We start from the raw sequence: 19,398 nt of genomic DNA on the forward strand, positions 1-19,398 counted from the left end.
CGGGATCATGCTCATATCTCACTTGCAAAGAGGGATTTGAGAATTCCACTTTCCGTTTACGTGTAATCGCTAATAAGGGAAATGTTTTGGTATATCGGTAACGCACTTGACTTCGGACCTCGAGATCCCTGGTTCGAGTCCGGGCGTCTCCAACAATTTTTTTTTTTCATTTTTTTTTTTGTTGACATTTTTTAATGATCATAAAATTGAAAACAGACCACCTAATTCGTCACCATGACGAATTCAATTTCTAGTATTTTAATTGAATTTGTACAAAAACACAATTCAATTAAAATAAATTTGTGACCACTTTTTTGTGTGCACGATTACTCAAAATTGAACCGTCCAATTCCTTTCAAATTTAACACAGTCATAGGTCATCATCTTAAGACGTGACAGGAACATTTTCAAGTTCATCAACATATCGTGACGTCATCCAGGCGCCATTTTGTGAAGTGCTCTGAGAATCAACTCATGATCATATCTTTATAACCGTAAATCATTTCTCATTCATATTTATAACGATTATGGTCAATATCCGTCCGGTCAACTTAAGGTCAATAAACGCGCGCGTACGCGTCCGTCCGCGCGTCGGTGCGCGCAAAAATAAAAAATGCTCATAATCACTTTTTGATCAAATTAGAGTACGTTTTAGGCCATTTCAAGCATTTCGAGAATTTTGCGTGCGCACACCTTTCCGCGCGCATAAATTTGCGCGCACATTTTTGTTCGTAATGGTCGAACGCAACCTAGAATCGCCATTTTTTTGTCTATCATAGTATTGCCCATTTTTTTCCGAACAATTTGATACCATGTTTATCTCTTTATGACCATTAATAACGAAATGAGCGCCCGTTCAAGGTAAATGTCTGTGCGTGCGAGCTCTTGTAATACATAGCATATAGGCAAAAACATGCCTATACGAAATACATTTTAGCTCTTTAGGATGCAAGTTGACCCCACAATTTTTTGCGTGTCAAACTCGTGAGAAATAATCGAGCCAGTTGTAAATAACATCGCGCACCAGCTGCTGGTGACAATGACAATGTATATTACGCGTATAACAACATGCGCACCATGCACGAACTCCATTGTGACGTAACAATCAGACCCTTGGCACACTGTTTGCAGTGTATCGAAAATTCGTCAAGCACTTGATGCACAGTGCTTGTTTGACGATGTTTTTGCAACTTCTAATGCTAGGATATCCTGGGCAGTGTAGGCTACATAATTTATAAGATAGTAATTTATAATTTATAATTCATAAGATAGTAGAGGATAGTAAGAGTTTCTTGTTTGCTCTAGATGTCTGATGTGGTTAATATTAGTAATATTTACTGCAAGGGTGTCGATTTGTATCCGTGGTTGGGGGGGATGATAGGTGCCAAAATATTTTCGGCAATGGATCAAAGCAATCAAGAGGTAGAAGCGTGTGGCAAGTTGCACCCCTCCCAAGCGCGTAGCCAGGATTTCATTTTAGGGGGCGGTAGTGAGCACGCGAAGCGCGGTCCCTACGGGGTTGCGTGTAGGGAGGGGGAGTTCCCCCCGCGAAGCGCGGAAGCTTTGACGTTTCACTAAATTATTAGAGAAAGAAGACGATTCGTTGGACCGTTCTCGACTCTTAATCCTTGTTTGAATCAAGTTCCCCTTCCTCCGCGTGTAGCGTGGAAGCTCTGACGTTTCATTAGATTATTAAAGACAGAAGACGATTCGATGTACCATTCTCGACTCTTAATCCTTAATGTTTGAATCAAATTCCCCCTTCCCCGCGCGTAGCGCGGAAGCTCTGACGTTACATCAGATTATTAAAGAAAGAAGACGATTCGATGCATCGTGTCCTTCATGAATTCAGTTTCTCCCCTACCGCGCAAAGCGCGGAACCTTTGACGTTTTACTAAATTATAAGAGAAAGAAGACGGTTCGTTGCAATTTGGACCGGTTCTCGACTCTTAATACTTGTTTGAATCAAGTTCCCCTTCCTCCGCGCGTAGCGCGGAAGCTCTGATGTTTCATCAGATTATTAAAGAAAGAAGACGATTCGATGGACCATTCTCGACTCTTAATCCTTAATGTTTGAATCAAATTCCCCCTTCCCCGCGCGTAGCGCGGAAGCTCTGATGTTTCATTAGATGATTAAAGAAAGAAGACGATCCTATGTACCATTCTCGACTCTTAATCCTTGTCTGAATTCATTTTCGCCAATTCCTGCGCGAAGCGCGGAAGCTTTCACATTAGTGAAAGAAGACGATTTGTTGTATCGTGTCCTTCATGAACTCAGTTTCCCCCCTACCGCACGAAGCGCGGAAGCTTTAACGTTTCAATTTATCATTACTCTTAATCCTTGTCTGTATTCATTTTCGCCCATTCCGCGCTTAGCGCGGAAGCTTTCACGTTTCATTAAATTATTCGTAAAAGAAGACGCTTCGTTGTATCGTGTACTTTGACGTTTCATTTGATTATTACGCTTAATCCACGTCTGAATTCAGTTGCCCCCTAACTGCTTTGCCCTTTTCACTGAATTATTAGAGAAAGAAGCAATTCGTTGTACTGTTCTCTATATGAATCCTTGTCTGAATTCAGTTTCCCCACTGAAAATAATTTGTGTTACAAATAATTTGTGACATAATAATTTTTCTTTAAAAATGAAAAATCTTTTAGGAAATATCAGGAAATAAAATGAGTGAAAAAAACAAAAATAAAGATACAATGACGTGAATTTTAAAAAGGGTGAACGAAAACAACATAACAACTAGAGAACTATTTTATAAGTCATACTAATGTCCGAAAATCTTTCTCCTTGTCTCCGATCTCATCACGAAATCGTCACAGAGTTCATCTATGTTTACACTGTCCAGGATTGTCTGATGTGCATTGCAGATTGCAATTTTTGCGCTTCGCGCTTAACATTTAGCTCGTTGCTTTTTGACGTTGCGTCTTTGCATTTGGCGCACTGCATTTCTATGATGCTGTTGATTGAACAAATTGAATAAATTCATCAATTCCTGATGAAGCCGTATGAGCGAGAATTCTATTTATTATTGTCTCACATACGGTTGTATTATTTACTTCGTATATATGTATGTATTATGGAAATGACGCCATTATTATGTAAAATGTGTATATCGGTGGTCATCTTGCGAGTAATAACCATTAACTACTCTCATCGGGCTCTCATCCTTAATTTTTCTCTTCATTTTTTTTTTTTATTGATGGCGAATTATTGGGGGGGATGATTGTACAGGCCATCCCCCCCACCTGAAATATTGGGGGGGATATATCCCCCCCATCCCCCCCGGGATCGACACCCATGATTTACTGCCTAATTCAGGGCAATACGACTTGCCATATATCATCTTCACCTTCGGTTCGGGCGATATACGTCGTATTGCCCAGAAGGCAGTCAATATTACTTAATTATGCATCATCATGATAATTTCTCAATATTTCGATCATCAGTTTAGTTCAGTTCATCAGTTCATTCGTTTAGCTCATCAATTCAGTTCATTTTACATCAGTTCAATTTATCAGTTCATCAGTTCATCAGTACTTCATTCATCAATTTATATCTTAATACATCATTTTACATCAACATTATTTCATGGGGTAATTGAATTGAAGATGAGCATGATCATAAGAATTGAAGACAGACCACCTAATTCGTCCCCATGACGAATTAAATTTCTAGTTATTATTATTTTTCTTCAATACTTTCAGAATGTCTGGGGTATGGCTAAAAGCACTTACATGACACATGTACCAGCAATTTAAATGGATAATTCGATGCAATGTGTGAGAGAAAAAATATATTTTGAATTAAAATATATCCCCACATCATTCCCACCCACACTTCACAAAGGATTTGTTTTCTTTTCTTTTTCTTCTTCTTCTTCTTCTTCTCCTTCTTATTCTTTCTTTTCTTTTAATAATATCAGAATAAACATTGTAGTGATATTTTGATACATAAAACATTTAGATAAATATATCTTTAGCAAATAAGTCCACCAGAAATAAATATGAAAACTTCACTCTCGACCTACACATACTTTCATAGAAAGGAAGATCTATTTCACGTCTTTTAATATTTAACCTTTGACCTGTGACCCAAACACTACTTTACCTTTAATCATGACCTGGAGGGTTTTTCACAAAACTTGTCATCAGTGACAAATGACAGTTTTTGTTATAAGCTAGTGAAATCCATGCTTCTGAATGGTTATCAGCAGATTTGTCACTGATTTTTGTCATTTGTCATTGAAAAAAGGCTCTGTGAAACACCCTTCCTGCATACTATCCACTTACTTGGCATCTTTGATTGTGAATGAATGGACATTGAAGACTTGACCTAAGGGGTCTGAGTGGCAGAATACATTCTTGGGATCGTTGGGATCATATAGCTGCCTTGAGCTGATGTATTTGATCAGATAAGAGAGTACCTGGACCAATGACAAGGAAATAAAAGGAGTCAGCAATTTCAAGCTTGGAAGCTTCCAAATAGTTCTGGTAAAAAGACAATAGATACATTTATAACTCATACAAAGAGTTGGCAGGTAAAATAGAACCTGGGGATAAGATTGGAGGACGCAAGGGGAGACAAGCATTGACAACTACACCAGGTTTTGCAACTTGCAAATGATCACGCTGAAATTTTTCTGGTTTTTGATCACGCGACTCCTTGCTTCCCTGCTACAGACCTGCCAACCTCTGGAGTTCAAAAACTGTATTCTTTAGTGTCAAAAGTTGTATTTTACGGACAAAAGTTGTATTCTTGAAAATAAACACGGATTGTTACGCGGATCAATGCCTTTTAAAGTTTCTACCTACAGGAAGAATTTTTTTTATTGATCATTGGTTGAATATGCATTATTTCGTCACGACTGGTGTGTTCGATGAACCAATAAACATCCCCAAATTGCTGATGTGGGATGCTTGTAGGATACTGTACAGGACAGAATGGACATTTTGCCATTGAAAATGGCGGACGCACACACAAAATATTAATTAAAAAAATAACAAAATTAAATTAATTTTTTTTTTTTTTTTTTTTTTTTTTTTTTTTTTTTTTTTTTGTTGAAAATCATATTTTATTAAGGAAAATCGTACTGTCGTATTTGCTTCTAAAAATCGTACTAAATACGACTAAATCGTACTGGTTGGCAGGTCTGCTGCTAACTCATGCAGGGCAGCGACAAGTTGCGCATGCGCACAACTCACCAAAAATCAATGTTTTCTTATGGGCTTCCAGCCGTTTCAAGGGCAGTAAAAAGTGATGTTTTTCAAAATGTTTTGGGAGCTGTGTAAAATGGGCCTAATAAAACCAGAAAATTTCTCAGCATATTTTCCTTGGATTGTTACTGAATTTGTGAAAGTTCCACGTAAGCAAGAGATAAAGTCTTTTGCAGTAGAGAGCAACAGAATATAGCGATGACTTACTCTCGTAACCTCTTTATCATTTACCAAAAACATTTCATCATTTACCACTTCGAATTTCATTTAAATTTAGATATTGTAATTGGTATTCTGTCAGCAATATTATGTTTTTTTTTAATATCATTTGAGAGGGTGTAAACTAACATCCTTTATTTATAGCTATGAGCTATTAAATTCATACCTGTATACCCTATACAAATGGGAATGAGGTTGTTATCATAATTCTATGTTACAAAATGAGATCACAATATATTTACATGACAAGGAAAACCCAACGCAGTGTATATGAACCTGTTCAGCTATAAATATACGGTGGAAATAATTAATCAACGAACCCTCGACATAATAGCAATCAATACTCCAAACCCGGATGTCGGAACCAGGATGTATTTCTTAACGATATTCATCATTAGCAATGTACATAGAGATAAGTGTTTTACAAGACCTCGTCGACAGGTGGATTCCTCGTCAGGGGTGTCGCTAGATGGGGTGTTAGGGGTATAACATCACCCCCCCCCCCCCCCCAATGAAAAATATTTAATATACCAATCGTAAGTTTGACAATGTGATATTTTTCAGGGCCTGTCTGCAAATCCCATTTTTTTTCCTGGTTGTCAAATTTTAAAAATCTGATGATCTTGTTATACTTCAGAGGACAAATTTCAACAATAGACATTCCCTCCCCCCCCCCCCCCCCCCCATGAAAAATATTTCATATACATGTACTATCCCTAAATTTGACTTTTTTTCATAGACTGTCTGCAAATCTCATGTTCTTTCCTGATCATTAAATTTTAAAAATCTGATGATCAAATACTTTCTTGGACAAATTTCAACAACAGACACCATTCCCCCCCCCCCCCCCCAATGAAAAATATTTAATATACTATCCCTAAATTTGACTTTTTTTCATAGACTGTCTGTAAATCCTATTTTCTTTCATGGTTGTCAAATTTTGACAAATTTGATGACATTGTTATACTTCTGAGGACAAATTTCAACAACAGACACCCCCCCCCCCCCCCAACATTCAAATGGCTAGCTGTTCATTATGTACATGACATGAGAAGATACATGTACATGTAGGACCATACCCTTACATGATGGACTGGTACAAAGATAAGTTTTCAGGCAAGGATAAATTGTAAATGCAATGAGATATATGATGCGCTCTTTGAATCCAGGGTACTGTACATCTTCATAATCTTGTTTGACAAGGTTCTTTTGTCAACATGCACGATTGCACGATGTATGTTTTTCTAATTATTCATATTTGATCCTACTTGTAGTTTCTATTCAATGTTGTAACTCAATATTTTATAGTACGAAGCAGATTTTCTTTTCTGTCTCAAATCAATATCCTCTAGACAATTTGCATCCATCTTATATACTCCTTCGCTTTCAAGTACCATCCACATAAATCTTTTACCCCTCCTCCTTCATGCCATTCTACAAGGGGAGAGGGGCTGGGGAAGGGGAACAGAAATGGGTGATAGGAAGGGGAGGGGAAGGAGAGGGGAAGGAGAGTGATAGGGGAGAGGGGAGAGGGGAGGGGAGGGGAGGGGAAGGAGAGGGATAGGGGGAGAGGGGAGAGGGAGAGGAAGGGGAGAGGAAGGGGAGAGGAAAGAGAGGGATAGGGGAGAGGGGAGAGGGAGAGGAAGGGGAGAGGAAGTGGAGGGGAAGGAGAGCGGAAGGAGAGCGGAAGGAGAGCGGAGAGGGGGAGAGGGGGAGAGGGGAAAGGGGGAGGGGAGGGGAGGGGAGGGGGTGAGGGGAAGGGGAGGTGAGGGGGAATGGGAGAAGAAAGGGGAGGAAGGATAAGAGGGAAGGAGATGTAAGAGTTGGCCTGGGGAAAGGGAGGGGTCGGTAGGAGAGGAAGGGGAAGAGGGAATTAGGTAAGAGGAAAGAGAAGAAGGAGAGGGAAAGGAATAGAGGGAAGATGGATAGAGAATGGGAGAGGGAAAGGGGTACTTACAGTAAGGAAGGAAGGAAGAGTAAAGGGGAGGAGGCAAATAGATGAGGGGAGGGGGAAGAAGGAGAGGGAGAGGGAAAGGAGTAGAAGGAAGGTGGATAGAGAACAGGAAGAGGGGCAGGGAGGGGGCAGGAGAGGGTGAGCTCAAACTCAAATTCAAACTTACTTCTTTGGCTGTGAATGTGTTGCCGTTAGCTCCAACTGATCGTAGTAACTTGAGGAACTGTGGCCTGGGGGTAACCTGTATGAAATCAATGCATAATACATCTTTACCCATAATCTCACTACAGGAACATAATTAGGCCCATAAAACATGTTTTAATATCATCAATAATCTAGCCACAACATAATTTAAAAATACTTCCTCAAATACATTAATTGTAATTACTTTTTACTCTCTCTCTCTCTCTCTCTCCCATTCTCTTTTCTCACACTCTCTCTCTCTCTCTCTCTCTCTCTTTCTAAAAAAAGGGGGAGTGTTTACATGTGTATGCAATATTTTTCATGGTACTCTATTTATACAAATTACAAAACCACTACGTACACAATGCAGATGAATGCCCGCTCACATGAGAGGGGCGGGACAACCTATTGTTCATACTGCACAGACTTCAAAAAAAGTCGTCACAGCAGACGAACAATAATTGAACCATGCGCCAGGCAAGCAGAAACATGTCCAGTGGTTGAGGAAACAAATTAATATCTATGCCATGAAGCAACTCTTATCTAGTATAGCAGGCACAAACTTGTTTTGTCATTACACATAATAGAGGGTCTGGACAGTATTAGACTAGAATGGTTGCCCCCATAGCTGATGTACTGTAGCGGCTTCATGACACAGCTAAAGACTAATAAAGTTAATGCAGGTTCAAATGCCTCAGTGTTAAAATAGAGTCTGTGAATGCAGACTAACTCTTAACTGACTTGGCTAGACTGGGAGCATACATGTACAGTGTGTATGAATTATGTTACATTTAATCCCTATCCATGTCTCTCTGCATTGTTTCAACCAGAGAAAAAGCAGACAAAATTAAACTGCAACACACAGTACAAATAAAGGTCACAAACTACAACATAACAATTCATTCCTCGGAATGGTCCTAAAGGCACAAAGAAGCTTTACCAAAATAATTAAAAACTTTTACTGTTACGGTGTACGTAAGGTACAGTACTAAAAACAAGTTTGTTTTTTTTAATGGTGATATCCACCAGTTTTCTGACAGAATTTTTTTTTTTAAATAGGCCTACATGTACATGTACATGTATCACTTTTCAATTTGATGTCATTTTGCTATTTTCAAAAGTACTTTGGTGTGATGGTGTGATTATTCCGTCAGTGTCCAAATATTTTTTATTTTTTTTATTTTTGAAAGTAATCAGTCCTATCTCTACTTTATTGAAAATTTAGAGTACCGGTACAATTCAACCACTCTCCAATTCATGCTAGACCTCAAACAGTCTGTATTCAGAGACTAGTATAATACATTGTCAGAGAATGCTGAAAAACATGAAATAGCATGAATGATTGCATTGTAATCAGTGGCTTGCACCACATAAGGTACATGTACCTAGTAGGTCCATGCTTGCACAGACATGCAGGACTGGCGAACCTTGAAGACAGATTAGGACAAAACCCTCTTTTATCAAAAGTTTGTGAAAGAATGTCCATGTTTAAACATGATAATGTAATCATATTCTACTACATGTACATTTCTACTGTCAGAAACTGAGCTAAAATATTACAGAAGACTTGTAGACCTGCATGTATGCATGTACATTTACATACATGTATACTGTACAGTGTATATGAAGGCTATTTTGTTGCCTTTGACTTTTCAACCAACCCTAAAAGTCTCTCTCTCTCTCTCTCTCTCTCTCTCTCTCTCCATATGCGGGCACTTATTCAAATTTCATCAAAATTTAATTTGAGGGACTACTTGGAATACTGAGGAGGGGAGCATGTAGAGGATGGTGGATGGGATGGGGAAGGGTGGTTACCATGGTAACATGTCACCTTACATGTACTGGTACTTCACTATTGAGTATTTTCAGGAAAATAGAATGAGAAATTGGGATGAGGGGCTAATATATATGTACTGTATTTTAGCTGAACATTTTTTACCACTTTAGAAAACTTCATTGATATTGATCAAATGGGACCTAAACTGATCAGACACGTAGCACTAAGCATTTATCTTGCTCATACCATTTCATAATATTACAGTTTACTGGGATATAAAGTCAAATACAAAGAACTGAACAATAATGGACAATACAAATAATAAAAGTCACCCGACAGGCAATTGGGCAAGAAATTAAGACTTGCCTGATCTTGCACGGGCCTCTGTAAGTAAACACAAGATGCCAAACTTGTTGACACCACACATCTATTGTTGTCATGTGAAGCCAACAATACCTATTGAATATCAACGAGTAGCTTCAAATTGACAGCTTAGAACAAATCATGTGGTTTTACCTAGAAAATGGTGACCACAAAAATGTGGTCAATATGGATAAAACGTCATTCAAGAATCAGTTTCATAACTCTGACAAGTCCAGGCCTGTGGTCACTTTTGATAACAAGGGGTCTGGATCATTACACTAGTTTCGTAACACTACATTTCATCATAAACGCAAAAAGTAGGCTTGTTCAGTTTTAAATTAGACAAGTTTTTACTTGCTGAGAATTTGTGAGCTTGTTGATAGGGCCTCTCCATATTGACAAGGAGATATTTACATATCAATATATATCATCGTTATCAAGTTAAGTGTGTGTTCATGTGCCTTGTTATCAAACATATACGGCACAATACAAACACATTTTCATGCATTTCCATTTTCTAGGCAAGTATTCAGGGACAGCTGTTTTGAAGAAGAAAAATAGCATATGAAGTTTTAATTACTTATTCCAGGTACATGTACATGTGTACAGTACATGTATGTTCATGTATAACTTGGAACTTGGGATGCTTTCAAATGTACATGTAGGCCTACAGAATGCCTCTAAAATATCCACTCTTGTTGAATTCAGCATTAGAGAATTAATTGTCTGATAAATAGATATGACGGATATGATAAATAGATATAATAGATATGAATTTTGAATGTCCTTTTTCACATGATGAAAGTACATGATAGGATATGATTCCTAGTTTTCTTTTTTGTGGGGGTGGGGTGGGGTTAAGAATGACAAGAAACCTGGATTCCGTGCTATCTCATATTTTACCTAAATTTCTGACATACATTTACACCTGTACATGTATAGTTTTTCAGTGTTTTAAAAGCAATTGCACCATAACAAAGTTCCCTATTGAGATGGACATTAATACTACATGTATTCTGTCAGAACTAAATTTATTAAATAAGTGGATGGGGAAAAGGAATCTAGAAATTATTTTAAAAGGCCTTACCATAGTTCATGACCTCAACATCAGCCAAACAAAGAGGCTGTTCACACCGCAATGAGATAGCGCGGTCTTTCATAGCACCCCCTTTTTTCTAGCGCGCGCTAGACCGCGCTATCTCTTGTGGACCACCCCCAAGAGGTGCTCCAGAGGCACGCCGTTTTGGCTCGCCATGGCTCGCTGTTGGGCGGACCGAAACGACATTGTACCTCCCAAACTGCAGAGATAGCGCGGTCTAGCGCGCGCTATCTCTGCCGGTGTGAACAGCCTCTAAGTCTATTCTACATGTACAGTGTATCTTTAAAATTGATAACAAAACAAGACAATACAAATGACTGCACATGTACATGTAGGCCAACAGCTGTCCATATAATAAAAACAAGCTTTGTTTCACCATCGTACATGTACAAAATTAAAGACTAGATGCACACATGCCCAGCATTTTAATAAGCTGATGATCTCGGTAATGAGAGCTCTAGCTAGCAAGTCTCTGCTTGTTGAGTGCTCTCTACAATCTAGATCACCTGACACTGTCACCTGACTTTTCCTTCCACTTCCAGTACATATGGTATGAATTGTAGTCTGGTTTCCAGACATTTGGTTTTCATTCTTCTTTGTTAGTTGCAAAGTAAGATATGAAGCTGTAACTCTTTGTTTTGACCAGGGAAGCATTTCACAAAGCATTTTTCCAATGACAAATGACAAAAATCAGTGACAAATCTGTTGATAACCAATCAGAAGCAAGGAATTCAGTAGCTTATAACAAAAACTGTCATTTGTCACTGATGACAAGTTTTGTGAAACGCCCCCCCAGAACTCTTTTCGTCTCAACTTCTCACAGAGCAACCTGGCAAAAAAAAAGTGGCAATAGAGAATTGTTCCCTGCATGTACACCTACACTTAAAGATGTAACTGTGTTTTCACTTTTCATTGATAGTAAGTACTAGTCCGAAGATTATGGATACCAAAATGTAAAAGTATGCCAAATAATTCTAAAATTTATAGACGTGCATAGCGCCAGATTACCAGGTCCAGTTGCCTGGCAAACACTGAGAATTTTCATTTCCATTTCTGACTCATTTTGTTAGTTTTTACAAAATAGTGAGAAAAAAAAGCCCCCCAAATGCCAAAAGAGCCCCCAAAAGTCATACAAGAGCCCCCAAAAAATTTGCATAGAGTTCAATGCAAAACAAATTAAAGAGTGTTATTTTCATGCAAGCAAGCTTGAAAAGTAACCCCCCAATTTTTTCCCATCACAGTAGGCATATTAAGTTTAGGTTTCCATCCCTATTTCATTCAAATATATCTGAGTTTTATTTCTCTTCTTTTGAAACTGAAAGGAAAGGGGAAAAAAATAAATAAGAAGCTGAGGGAAATGAAAGTAGAGAATGAGCATCTCTGGCAATGGTCGATGAGTCATAATATTGCACTTTTGTAAAGGGCATTCGAGATATCTTTGAATGACTCAGTCATATACCAAATTACATGGATGTTCTTCAAGATTTGCAAATTGCAAAATGATATCTCAACAGAATAGCACAAACATTATACGTGTACCCAAAACTGAGTTTTGATGTTCTAGAAAAATTAGCTTTACCGGTACTTTAAAACAACTTGGACTTGATTCAGGTGAGGCAAAAATTAAGACCCATTTATTGCAATGACGACCTTCGTCATTGCCTTGTTTTCGTTCACATTCTGCCCCATTAATATTCTCCTTTTCCTTTTCCTTTTCCTTATCCTTATCCTTATCGTCAGGAAATCGCATTCGTTTAGCACGTAGTGTTTGTGACTCCTAGTTAGGTGCTTTTCTCATGTCCTTTTCCTTTCAAATTTCATAGGCATGGTCTCTAACATCTCATCAAGGTCACTACATTCTTCGATTTTGGAAATCACTCATGCATGACCGTCCAAGCGCCATTTTGTCCGTTTCTGGTCCATTTTAAGGCCTTTATATCTTCCTTCCTATCTCCACTATCCTAGATCCTACAAACTTCTAACAAATTCCTCTAGATAGTCTGAGAGATGTTCTTTCATCTGCGACATATGACTTGACCTTCAAAATGCCATCTTCATACTCGAAATTCAAATCTAAAACCGACTCCGTCAAAAATCTCTCAAGTTCTTGAAAAATGGACCCCTAAATAATCTAAAACTGCCATAACTTTCTCATATAAATTCCGTTTTGTATTTAAATCTTACAGTATCTTTATCTCATAATTGCACATAGCCATGCCAAATTTCACGCTCCAATGGCTTTGCACAACATAAATAGCGCCCTCTAAAGTTCTGGGAATTGGCTTTCTCTCTGTGGCCGTATCTCCATAATGGCTTGGCAAACCCGTACCCTTTTTTGGATTTAGATACTAGAAGATATGCCCTTTCCAGCCATATACAAAATTATATACCCTAACACTGACCGACTTTGCGAAAAATGCCCTCCAGATTCGCCATTTTCAAGAAAATTGAGAAATAACTTCAAATTGCTCTAAATTAGCGATCTTTATATCTACATCAATGAAACTTGGCAGACATATGTATCCATATACGTGACAACTGTCCGCCAAGTTTGGTAAAATTCGAATATGTCAGCGCAAAGTAATCGCCAAAAATGATGAATTTACTATGCATTACGTAATAGCGCGTTTAATGCGTGCAATACATTGCGCGCAGATAATAATGGTGTCAAACTGACCGCAATGAAGTGCCCTTTCGAATGATACCAAGTATAGTATATGTTCACACTGAAAATTGTGAGTAAATCGCATTTGAACAAAGGTCACTACACGAATTCCGCCGAGTTTCCGCCCGAATCTAACATGTATCGGCTATGACGTCATTTTTTCAGACTGCTTTTCGCCCCTTAAACGTCCTTTTTTTTCCTTGAAAATTTGCAGTGACATGCCGATTTGCAATACGCAGGGCACCTCTTGGCCGGATTTTTGAAATTGGTCAAGGGGGCCATTTAAGACGCCATTTTGTCCTATAAATATATTTTATATCACGTGTTTCGATAGGATTATCATAGAAAAAAAGAGAGTTGTTTACAATAACTACCATGAAATCCTCTTTCTAATGATACCAAATACGGCCCATAAAGAGACATAAAGAGAGAGAGAAAAAACAATTTAACTCCGGTCATAATACAGATCCTGTACGTTTTCCGCCCATACATTACACGAATTGTCTATGGGGCATATCGGGTTCACGCTTTTGGCCCCCAGAACGATCTTGACTGCAATGACGAACATGCACCAAATCCCATTGGTTTTTGCACGCAGTGCTTGCAAGCCCTTTCTAGGTTCTTTCCCCTATCCCAATTTCTTTCAAACTTCGTAGGCATAGTCACTACCATCCCATCAAGGTCACTGTTGAGGCCTTTCTTTCGCCCTACCTATCTCCAATATTACAGAAGCTACAGACTTCGTACAAATTGCTCTGGATAGTCCGAGAGAAGCTCTTTCCTTTGACACGTAGAAACATGGCGTCATTGCACGCACATCGTTGCGACACGATTGCATTTCTAGTTTCATCTCCTTCTTCTTCCTTTTTTCAGCTCGCATTTGATATTGTTTTGAAATAAAATAAATATGTGTAACTATCTTTTGATTTTTTACATACATGTAGATCTAGAAAATGGGGTAACAAAAGTCATCTATGACCTAGCAATTTTACCTTGTTTTTATTTATAAACAACGTGAATTACAAAAATTGTGCTAAAAATCTGACCCAAACAATTTGTATGTACAGAACTAATATCAAATTGTATCACACAAAATGGAACTGCTCTTCTTTAAAGTTAAACAAAGCTAGACAATAAACTAGGAATCCATTTGACTTGGGTTAAGAATATAATTGCAGTGGAAATGTTGTTAATGCCATTTAACAATGTAGGTGAATAACAGGCTACTCCACTATTTTCTCTCACTGTTTTACTCTGGTTAAATAAGCCCTGACATGGTGCAAAATAATTGAAATGATTTTAAAATGTGAAGACTAGCATGAAAAGCTTAATAAGAGTTAATGAACATGTATGGAGGCACATCTCATAAGCTAAGCCATTCATACATGTACGCTTGTTTACAAATAGCTGACATTAAAACATTTTGACTCCCAGGATGTAATGATTTCACACTAAACCTTTAATCCCCATTGACAATTATTTCAAATCATGATGAAGGGATTTATAAGTTAGATGAGAGGGTTCTTTTATTTTTAATTAGGACAAGGGTTTGGGATTGAGACTATTATGCCAGACAGCCTAAATTTAAAGCCTCGAAAACATAGGAATTCACAAGTGACAAGTCTGTACTTGCTTCTCATCTTTCTATCATTCTCTGTCTCTCTCTCTCTCTCTCTCCCTCCCTCTCTCTCTCTCCCTCTCTCTCTCCCTCTCTCTCTCTCTCTCTCTCTGAAATATGGTATTCCATTACTTAACCTTCTTGTTTCTCATATTAATATCACTTTCAGAAAAGAGAATAGCAGAGGTTGATATAGAATGAGATGAGCTTGTAATCAATAAGACATATTATGCAGAATTTGTTAAATAGAGGGACCTACAAATGTATTAGCACTGCCCCTCCCCCTACAAAATAATAATAAACAAATAAATACATACAAATAAATAATGACTAAATGAATACTGTACACTATAATTGTATTATATACAGGTGTAAGTAAACAAATAAAATGTACTTGCATGATTGCATCCAAAATATAGTACAAGTACGTCATTAACCTCATTATTCTATGTCCCATACAAGCTCAGATATGTCAAAACAAAACCAAAGTAAAATGGAATAGTGAACATACAGTACATGTACATGATGTAAATTAGCTTCAAAAGTATATCTTTGATTAATTGCTCTGAAACGACAAGCAAAAATGTACATGCATCATCTTCACATAATCTTTGTGATCATTCATGGGTTGAGCTCGAAATCTTTGATAAACCGATGGGATAAAAGGTCACAAAAAACCTTAAACTTGTCATTTAACAACGATAGAACTGAAGAGTGAGTTGATTTTTTTTATTTCGTTTTGTTATTATTACTATCTACATGTATCTGTCTGTCTTGTGTGTTAGCTTATTTTCCCTCAAAAATATGTGACCATGTGCAGTACCTAGATGGGGATTCCCCCGTTTCTGAGTAATGCAAATTGCAAGACCCAGACACTGATGCTTTGTTGTGGGTGGATGGGATAGGGATAACATAACAAGCAAACCCTGTGTAACAAAGGAAGAATACATATCATTCACAGTGGCAAACCCCTCTCTAGTCTAATCTCCATTTTTGGGGGAGTCTTTTTAGGACCATCCATTGATTTACAAATGTACCCTCCATTTTACATTCTAATAGCAAAAGTACATAAGGGCAGTTTAACAGTAATCTAAATCTGGAATTTAAGTCGGTTCAAGTCCCACCACATCACTAATGTCCTTTGGCAAGACATTGATCTACATTTGCCATTCTCCATGGGTACCCGGTAGGATGTGAAAGTTAATGTGGTTAGATGAGCAAATGTGTGCTTGTAAAAATGACGCCTGGCTGGAATGCTCCCCAGGGAGTGGAGAATGTGCATACATTGTGTGCGGGTAATGACTGGGGTAATAACATAATCTGAAAAGCGCTTTGAGAGGGCCTGCAGTCCTGAAAAGCGCTATATAAAAACGAAGTATCATTATATATCAGAACGTCTTTTGCTTTCTCAAAAAGTACCAGGATAACCGTGCAATTTCAAAATAATATCTCATGCCCAAAGAATTGTGAGGACTGTGCAATAATGTTTCATATCATTTTGTTTATGGTGTGCAAATGCTTAAAATAAATAGTGAAGGGTAAGATAATGGATGGAAACGCGGGATCCTTGCAAAAAGATTGGGTAAGCCAAAGGACAAAATATGTTTTCTCATTTAACACCTGGGTGGAGGGTAGCAAGTGTAGGTTAATATCTTGCCAAAGGATATTAGTGCCATGTCGGGATTCGAACATCAGAGCATCCAAAACTCTTGAATAACTTCAGAATCAACTTACCCATATCTCTTTCTTGGGCAGCTTGTGCTCCGGCCTCAACTCACTAGCGAGGACAGTTGCCATTTCTTGTGCCGATGATGGCGCATTGCGTGCTATGGCAATGAACCTCCTTCGGCCGCCCAGACCAAGCCTTTCAGAAGAGCTCTGCGAACTGGACGAATGGTGGCGCCCTCTGCTTCGCTTTCGCTTCCGCGACTTGGGCATCTATATATTCAGAGAGAAAAAAATACTTGATTCTACGTCTCTACGAAGTATTATCTTTGTGACGCCGTTATGATGCCAATGGTCGCGGTCAATGCTTTCCTCCAGGGGTGTGTGAATATATATTTGGGTTTTATTTTTACGATTTAAAAAAAAGTTTTTTAGTCAAGACCTAGACTCTGAAGTTATTTATTGTTGACTCTTGACTCTCAAGTCAAAATTGGCATCATATAATAATACTGCTCACACAGGAACCATGGCAGACTTGGGTTCCATTTGAGCCGTATTTTATGGGAGCAAGTATAAGGGTACAAATTTTATGTTGAAAAGTCTATCATATTCAGTACTCAAAAGTCGCTTTTGTGTTGAACAAGAGTGTATTTTAAACTGGCAATATTATTCTCTTTACAGAATTAATGTTCAAAGTTATTTCAAATATTTTGAAATACACCTTGGAGCTACATGTACCAGTAGGTCTACTAACATAAATTGTACGGAACGAAAAAATATTTTAAAGGTAAAGCTGACTGACGGTCAGAATACGGAAATCATGAAAATGGCCCTGCCCTGGCCTGAGGGTCAGTGTCTATTACATGTAACATTAAGACAGTTAATTGTCTGAGTTTTTGTCTCTAGAAGTCAAAGAAATTATACACTACAAAACATGGCGCTAATGCACTTTCGCAACAGCTCCAATAGAAATCTGATCAGTAGGGGCGCTGGTCCGAGAATGAGGATCGTAATAATAAACGAGGATATCCTCGTAAACGCTGACAAATTGCATCCTCAAAAATTAGGATTGTCTTTTTTTGTAGACGTTTTTTTCATCGGTGCTCCATGTACGAAAATAACCCCATTTCACTGACTAGTTTCATGGGTTGTCCATCTTCCCAAGGAATTAACGCTCAGAGTCATAACGTGAAAGTCTTGGTACAAAGTCAATGTAAAATGTTGAAGAAAATCATTGCGGAATCCATTTTTCGCATTGCCAACGTGAAATTTTTTCGCAGATGATCCTCATTAATTAGGGCCGTCCGTACACGTTTGCGAAGACGATCCTCGTTTAAGCGAACGATCCTCATTCTCGGACCAGCGCCCCTACTGCTAATCATGATCAGGATGTCAAAATGGCAAAAAAGCAAAGAAAACATCAAAGATCAATCATTTTCAATAACTTTGTCTTTATTAAATCAGGGGAGATTTCCCTGGTTTACCTCTAGAGGTCTAGACTAGACCCCATTGTAGCTTTAGATTTCAGCACAATGACAGAATTAATTCTCACAAATATTAATTTATTTAGCTCTAGATCTAGGCCTAGACCTCTAGGCCTAGATCTAGGTCTAGAGAGTAGATCTAGAGTCTAAAATAGATGATTGATGAAATGAATGATCAATGATTGAATGAAATTCTGAAGATGGGGCAGGCAGTCTTGAGAAAATGATTTTAAAAAGAAATAAGCATTTACCACCATCTGTTCGACCAGCATCCTTCCCATTAGATATTCGAAAATTCACTGATAAACTCAGACATTAATGTTTAATCACGTATTTCTTTCCAAAAAGATCGAACCGACGAACAACTTCACACCGTCCTCCACCGTCAATCCACCCGGAAGTTCCCCGATGCAGACCTCTCTTAATACACCCTTTCCAGCTGGTGCCCGAGAAAATGTGAATATATCTGCACCCATTCGCTTCTCACTCGCTGATTGAAATAAATTTGATGGAGCAGCATTTACCTTTACCTTATCTTGAATTGCAGCTGAACAGCATCCTAGGCAAACAGGCATGCAGCCACTTGCCTCTGCCTTATCCTCCTTTTCCGATGCACTTTTCCCCCTTGTCGAGTCAGAGCTGGACATGTTCAAACACGCTTTCCCACACAAGGTTGACCTGCAACGTGCATTTTTCCCATTGCATATATTCACATTACATGCATGCAGCGCAGACAACTCAAAACGCTAGTCTGCGCCGAAGACTATGTTTAATTCGCACACTCCACAAACGAGTATCAAAATTCTTTTTGCAAAAAGAATTTTGACCATTACGGGCTTCAATAAGAGAAGATATGAAAATTATCATTTATGTACCTTTCATTACTATTAAAAAGTAATACAACTTGACCACTTCATATTTGAAATGCTATGTGCACTATAAATAGTCTGCGACTCTAGACTAATTTCAGGGGGAAACTAGGTGAACTAGTCTAAAACGGCCAGGAGCAATTTGTCGAAAATTTCAAATCGGATTTGAGAATGTATTAGGTTCATGGTTTAGGCTACGGAGGACATACTGTGTATGATCGAATCTCTTTGGCTACTGATCTATGGCATGGGCATGCCAGGTTTACGAACTAAAAGTTC

At 38.3% G+C, this 19,398-nt stretch overlaps 1 protein-coding gene across 4 annotated transcripts in view; it reads right to left on the reverse strand.

Moving 5' to 3' along the window:
• Positions 1 to 18,941, reverse strand: part of LOC115918755 (serine-rich adhesin for platelets-like) — a 38,520-nt gene extending 19,579 nt beyond the window's left edge. For 2 of the 4 annotated variants that reach the window (XM_030989519.1, XM_030989506.1), the window contains exons 1-4: positions 18,775 to 18,941; positions 16,836 to 17,039; positions 7,563 to 7,637; positions 4,300 to 4,433 (exon numbers count right to left, since the gene is read on the reverse strand). In XM_030989519.1, coding sequence (XP_030845379.1) covers positions 4,300 to 4,433; positions 7,563 to 7,637; positions 16,836 to 17,039; positions 18,775 to 18,897 — 536 coding nt within the window. In that variant the 5' untranslated portion in view covers positions 18,898 to 18,941. The other 2 variants (XM_030989514.1, XM_030989525.1) reach the window with 2 other exon arrangements.
• Between the last annotated feature and the right edge of the window lie 457 nt (positions 18,942 to 19,398).

The sequence above is a fragment of the Strongylocentrotus purpuratus genome, unplaced genomic scaffold (assembly GCF_000002235.5).
Source record: "Strongylocentrotus purpuratus isolate Spur 01 unplaced genomic scaffold, Spur_5.0 spur5_contig_842, whole genome shotgun sequence".
In the NCBI taxonomy this organism is placed as follows: domain Eukaryota; kingdom Metazoa; phylum Echinodermata; class Echinoidea; order Camarodonta; family Strongylocentrotidae; genus Strongylocentrotus; species Strongylocentrotus purpuratus.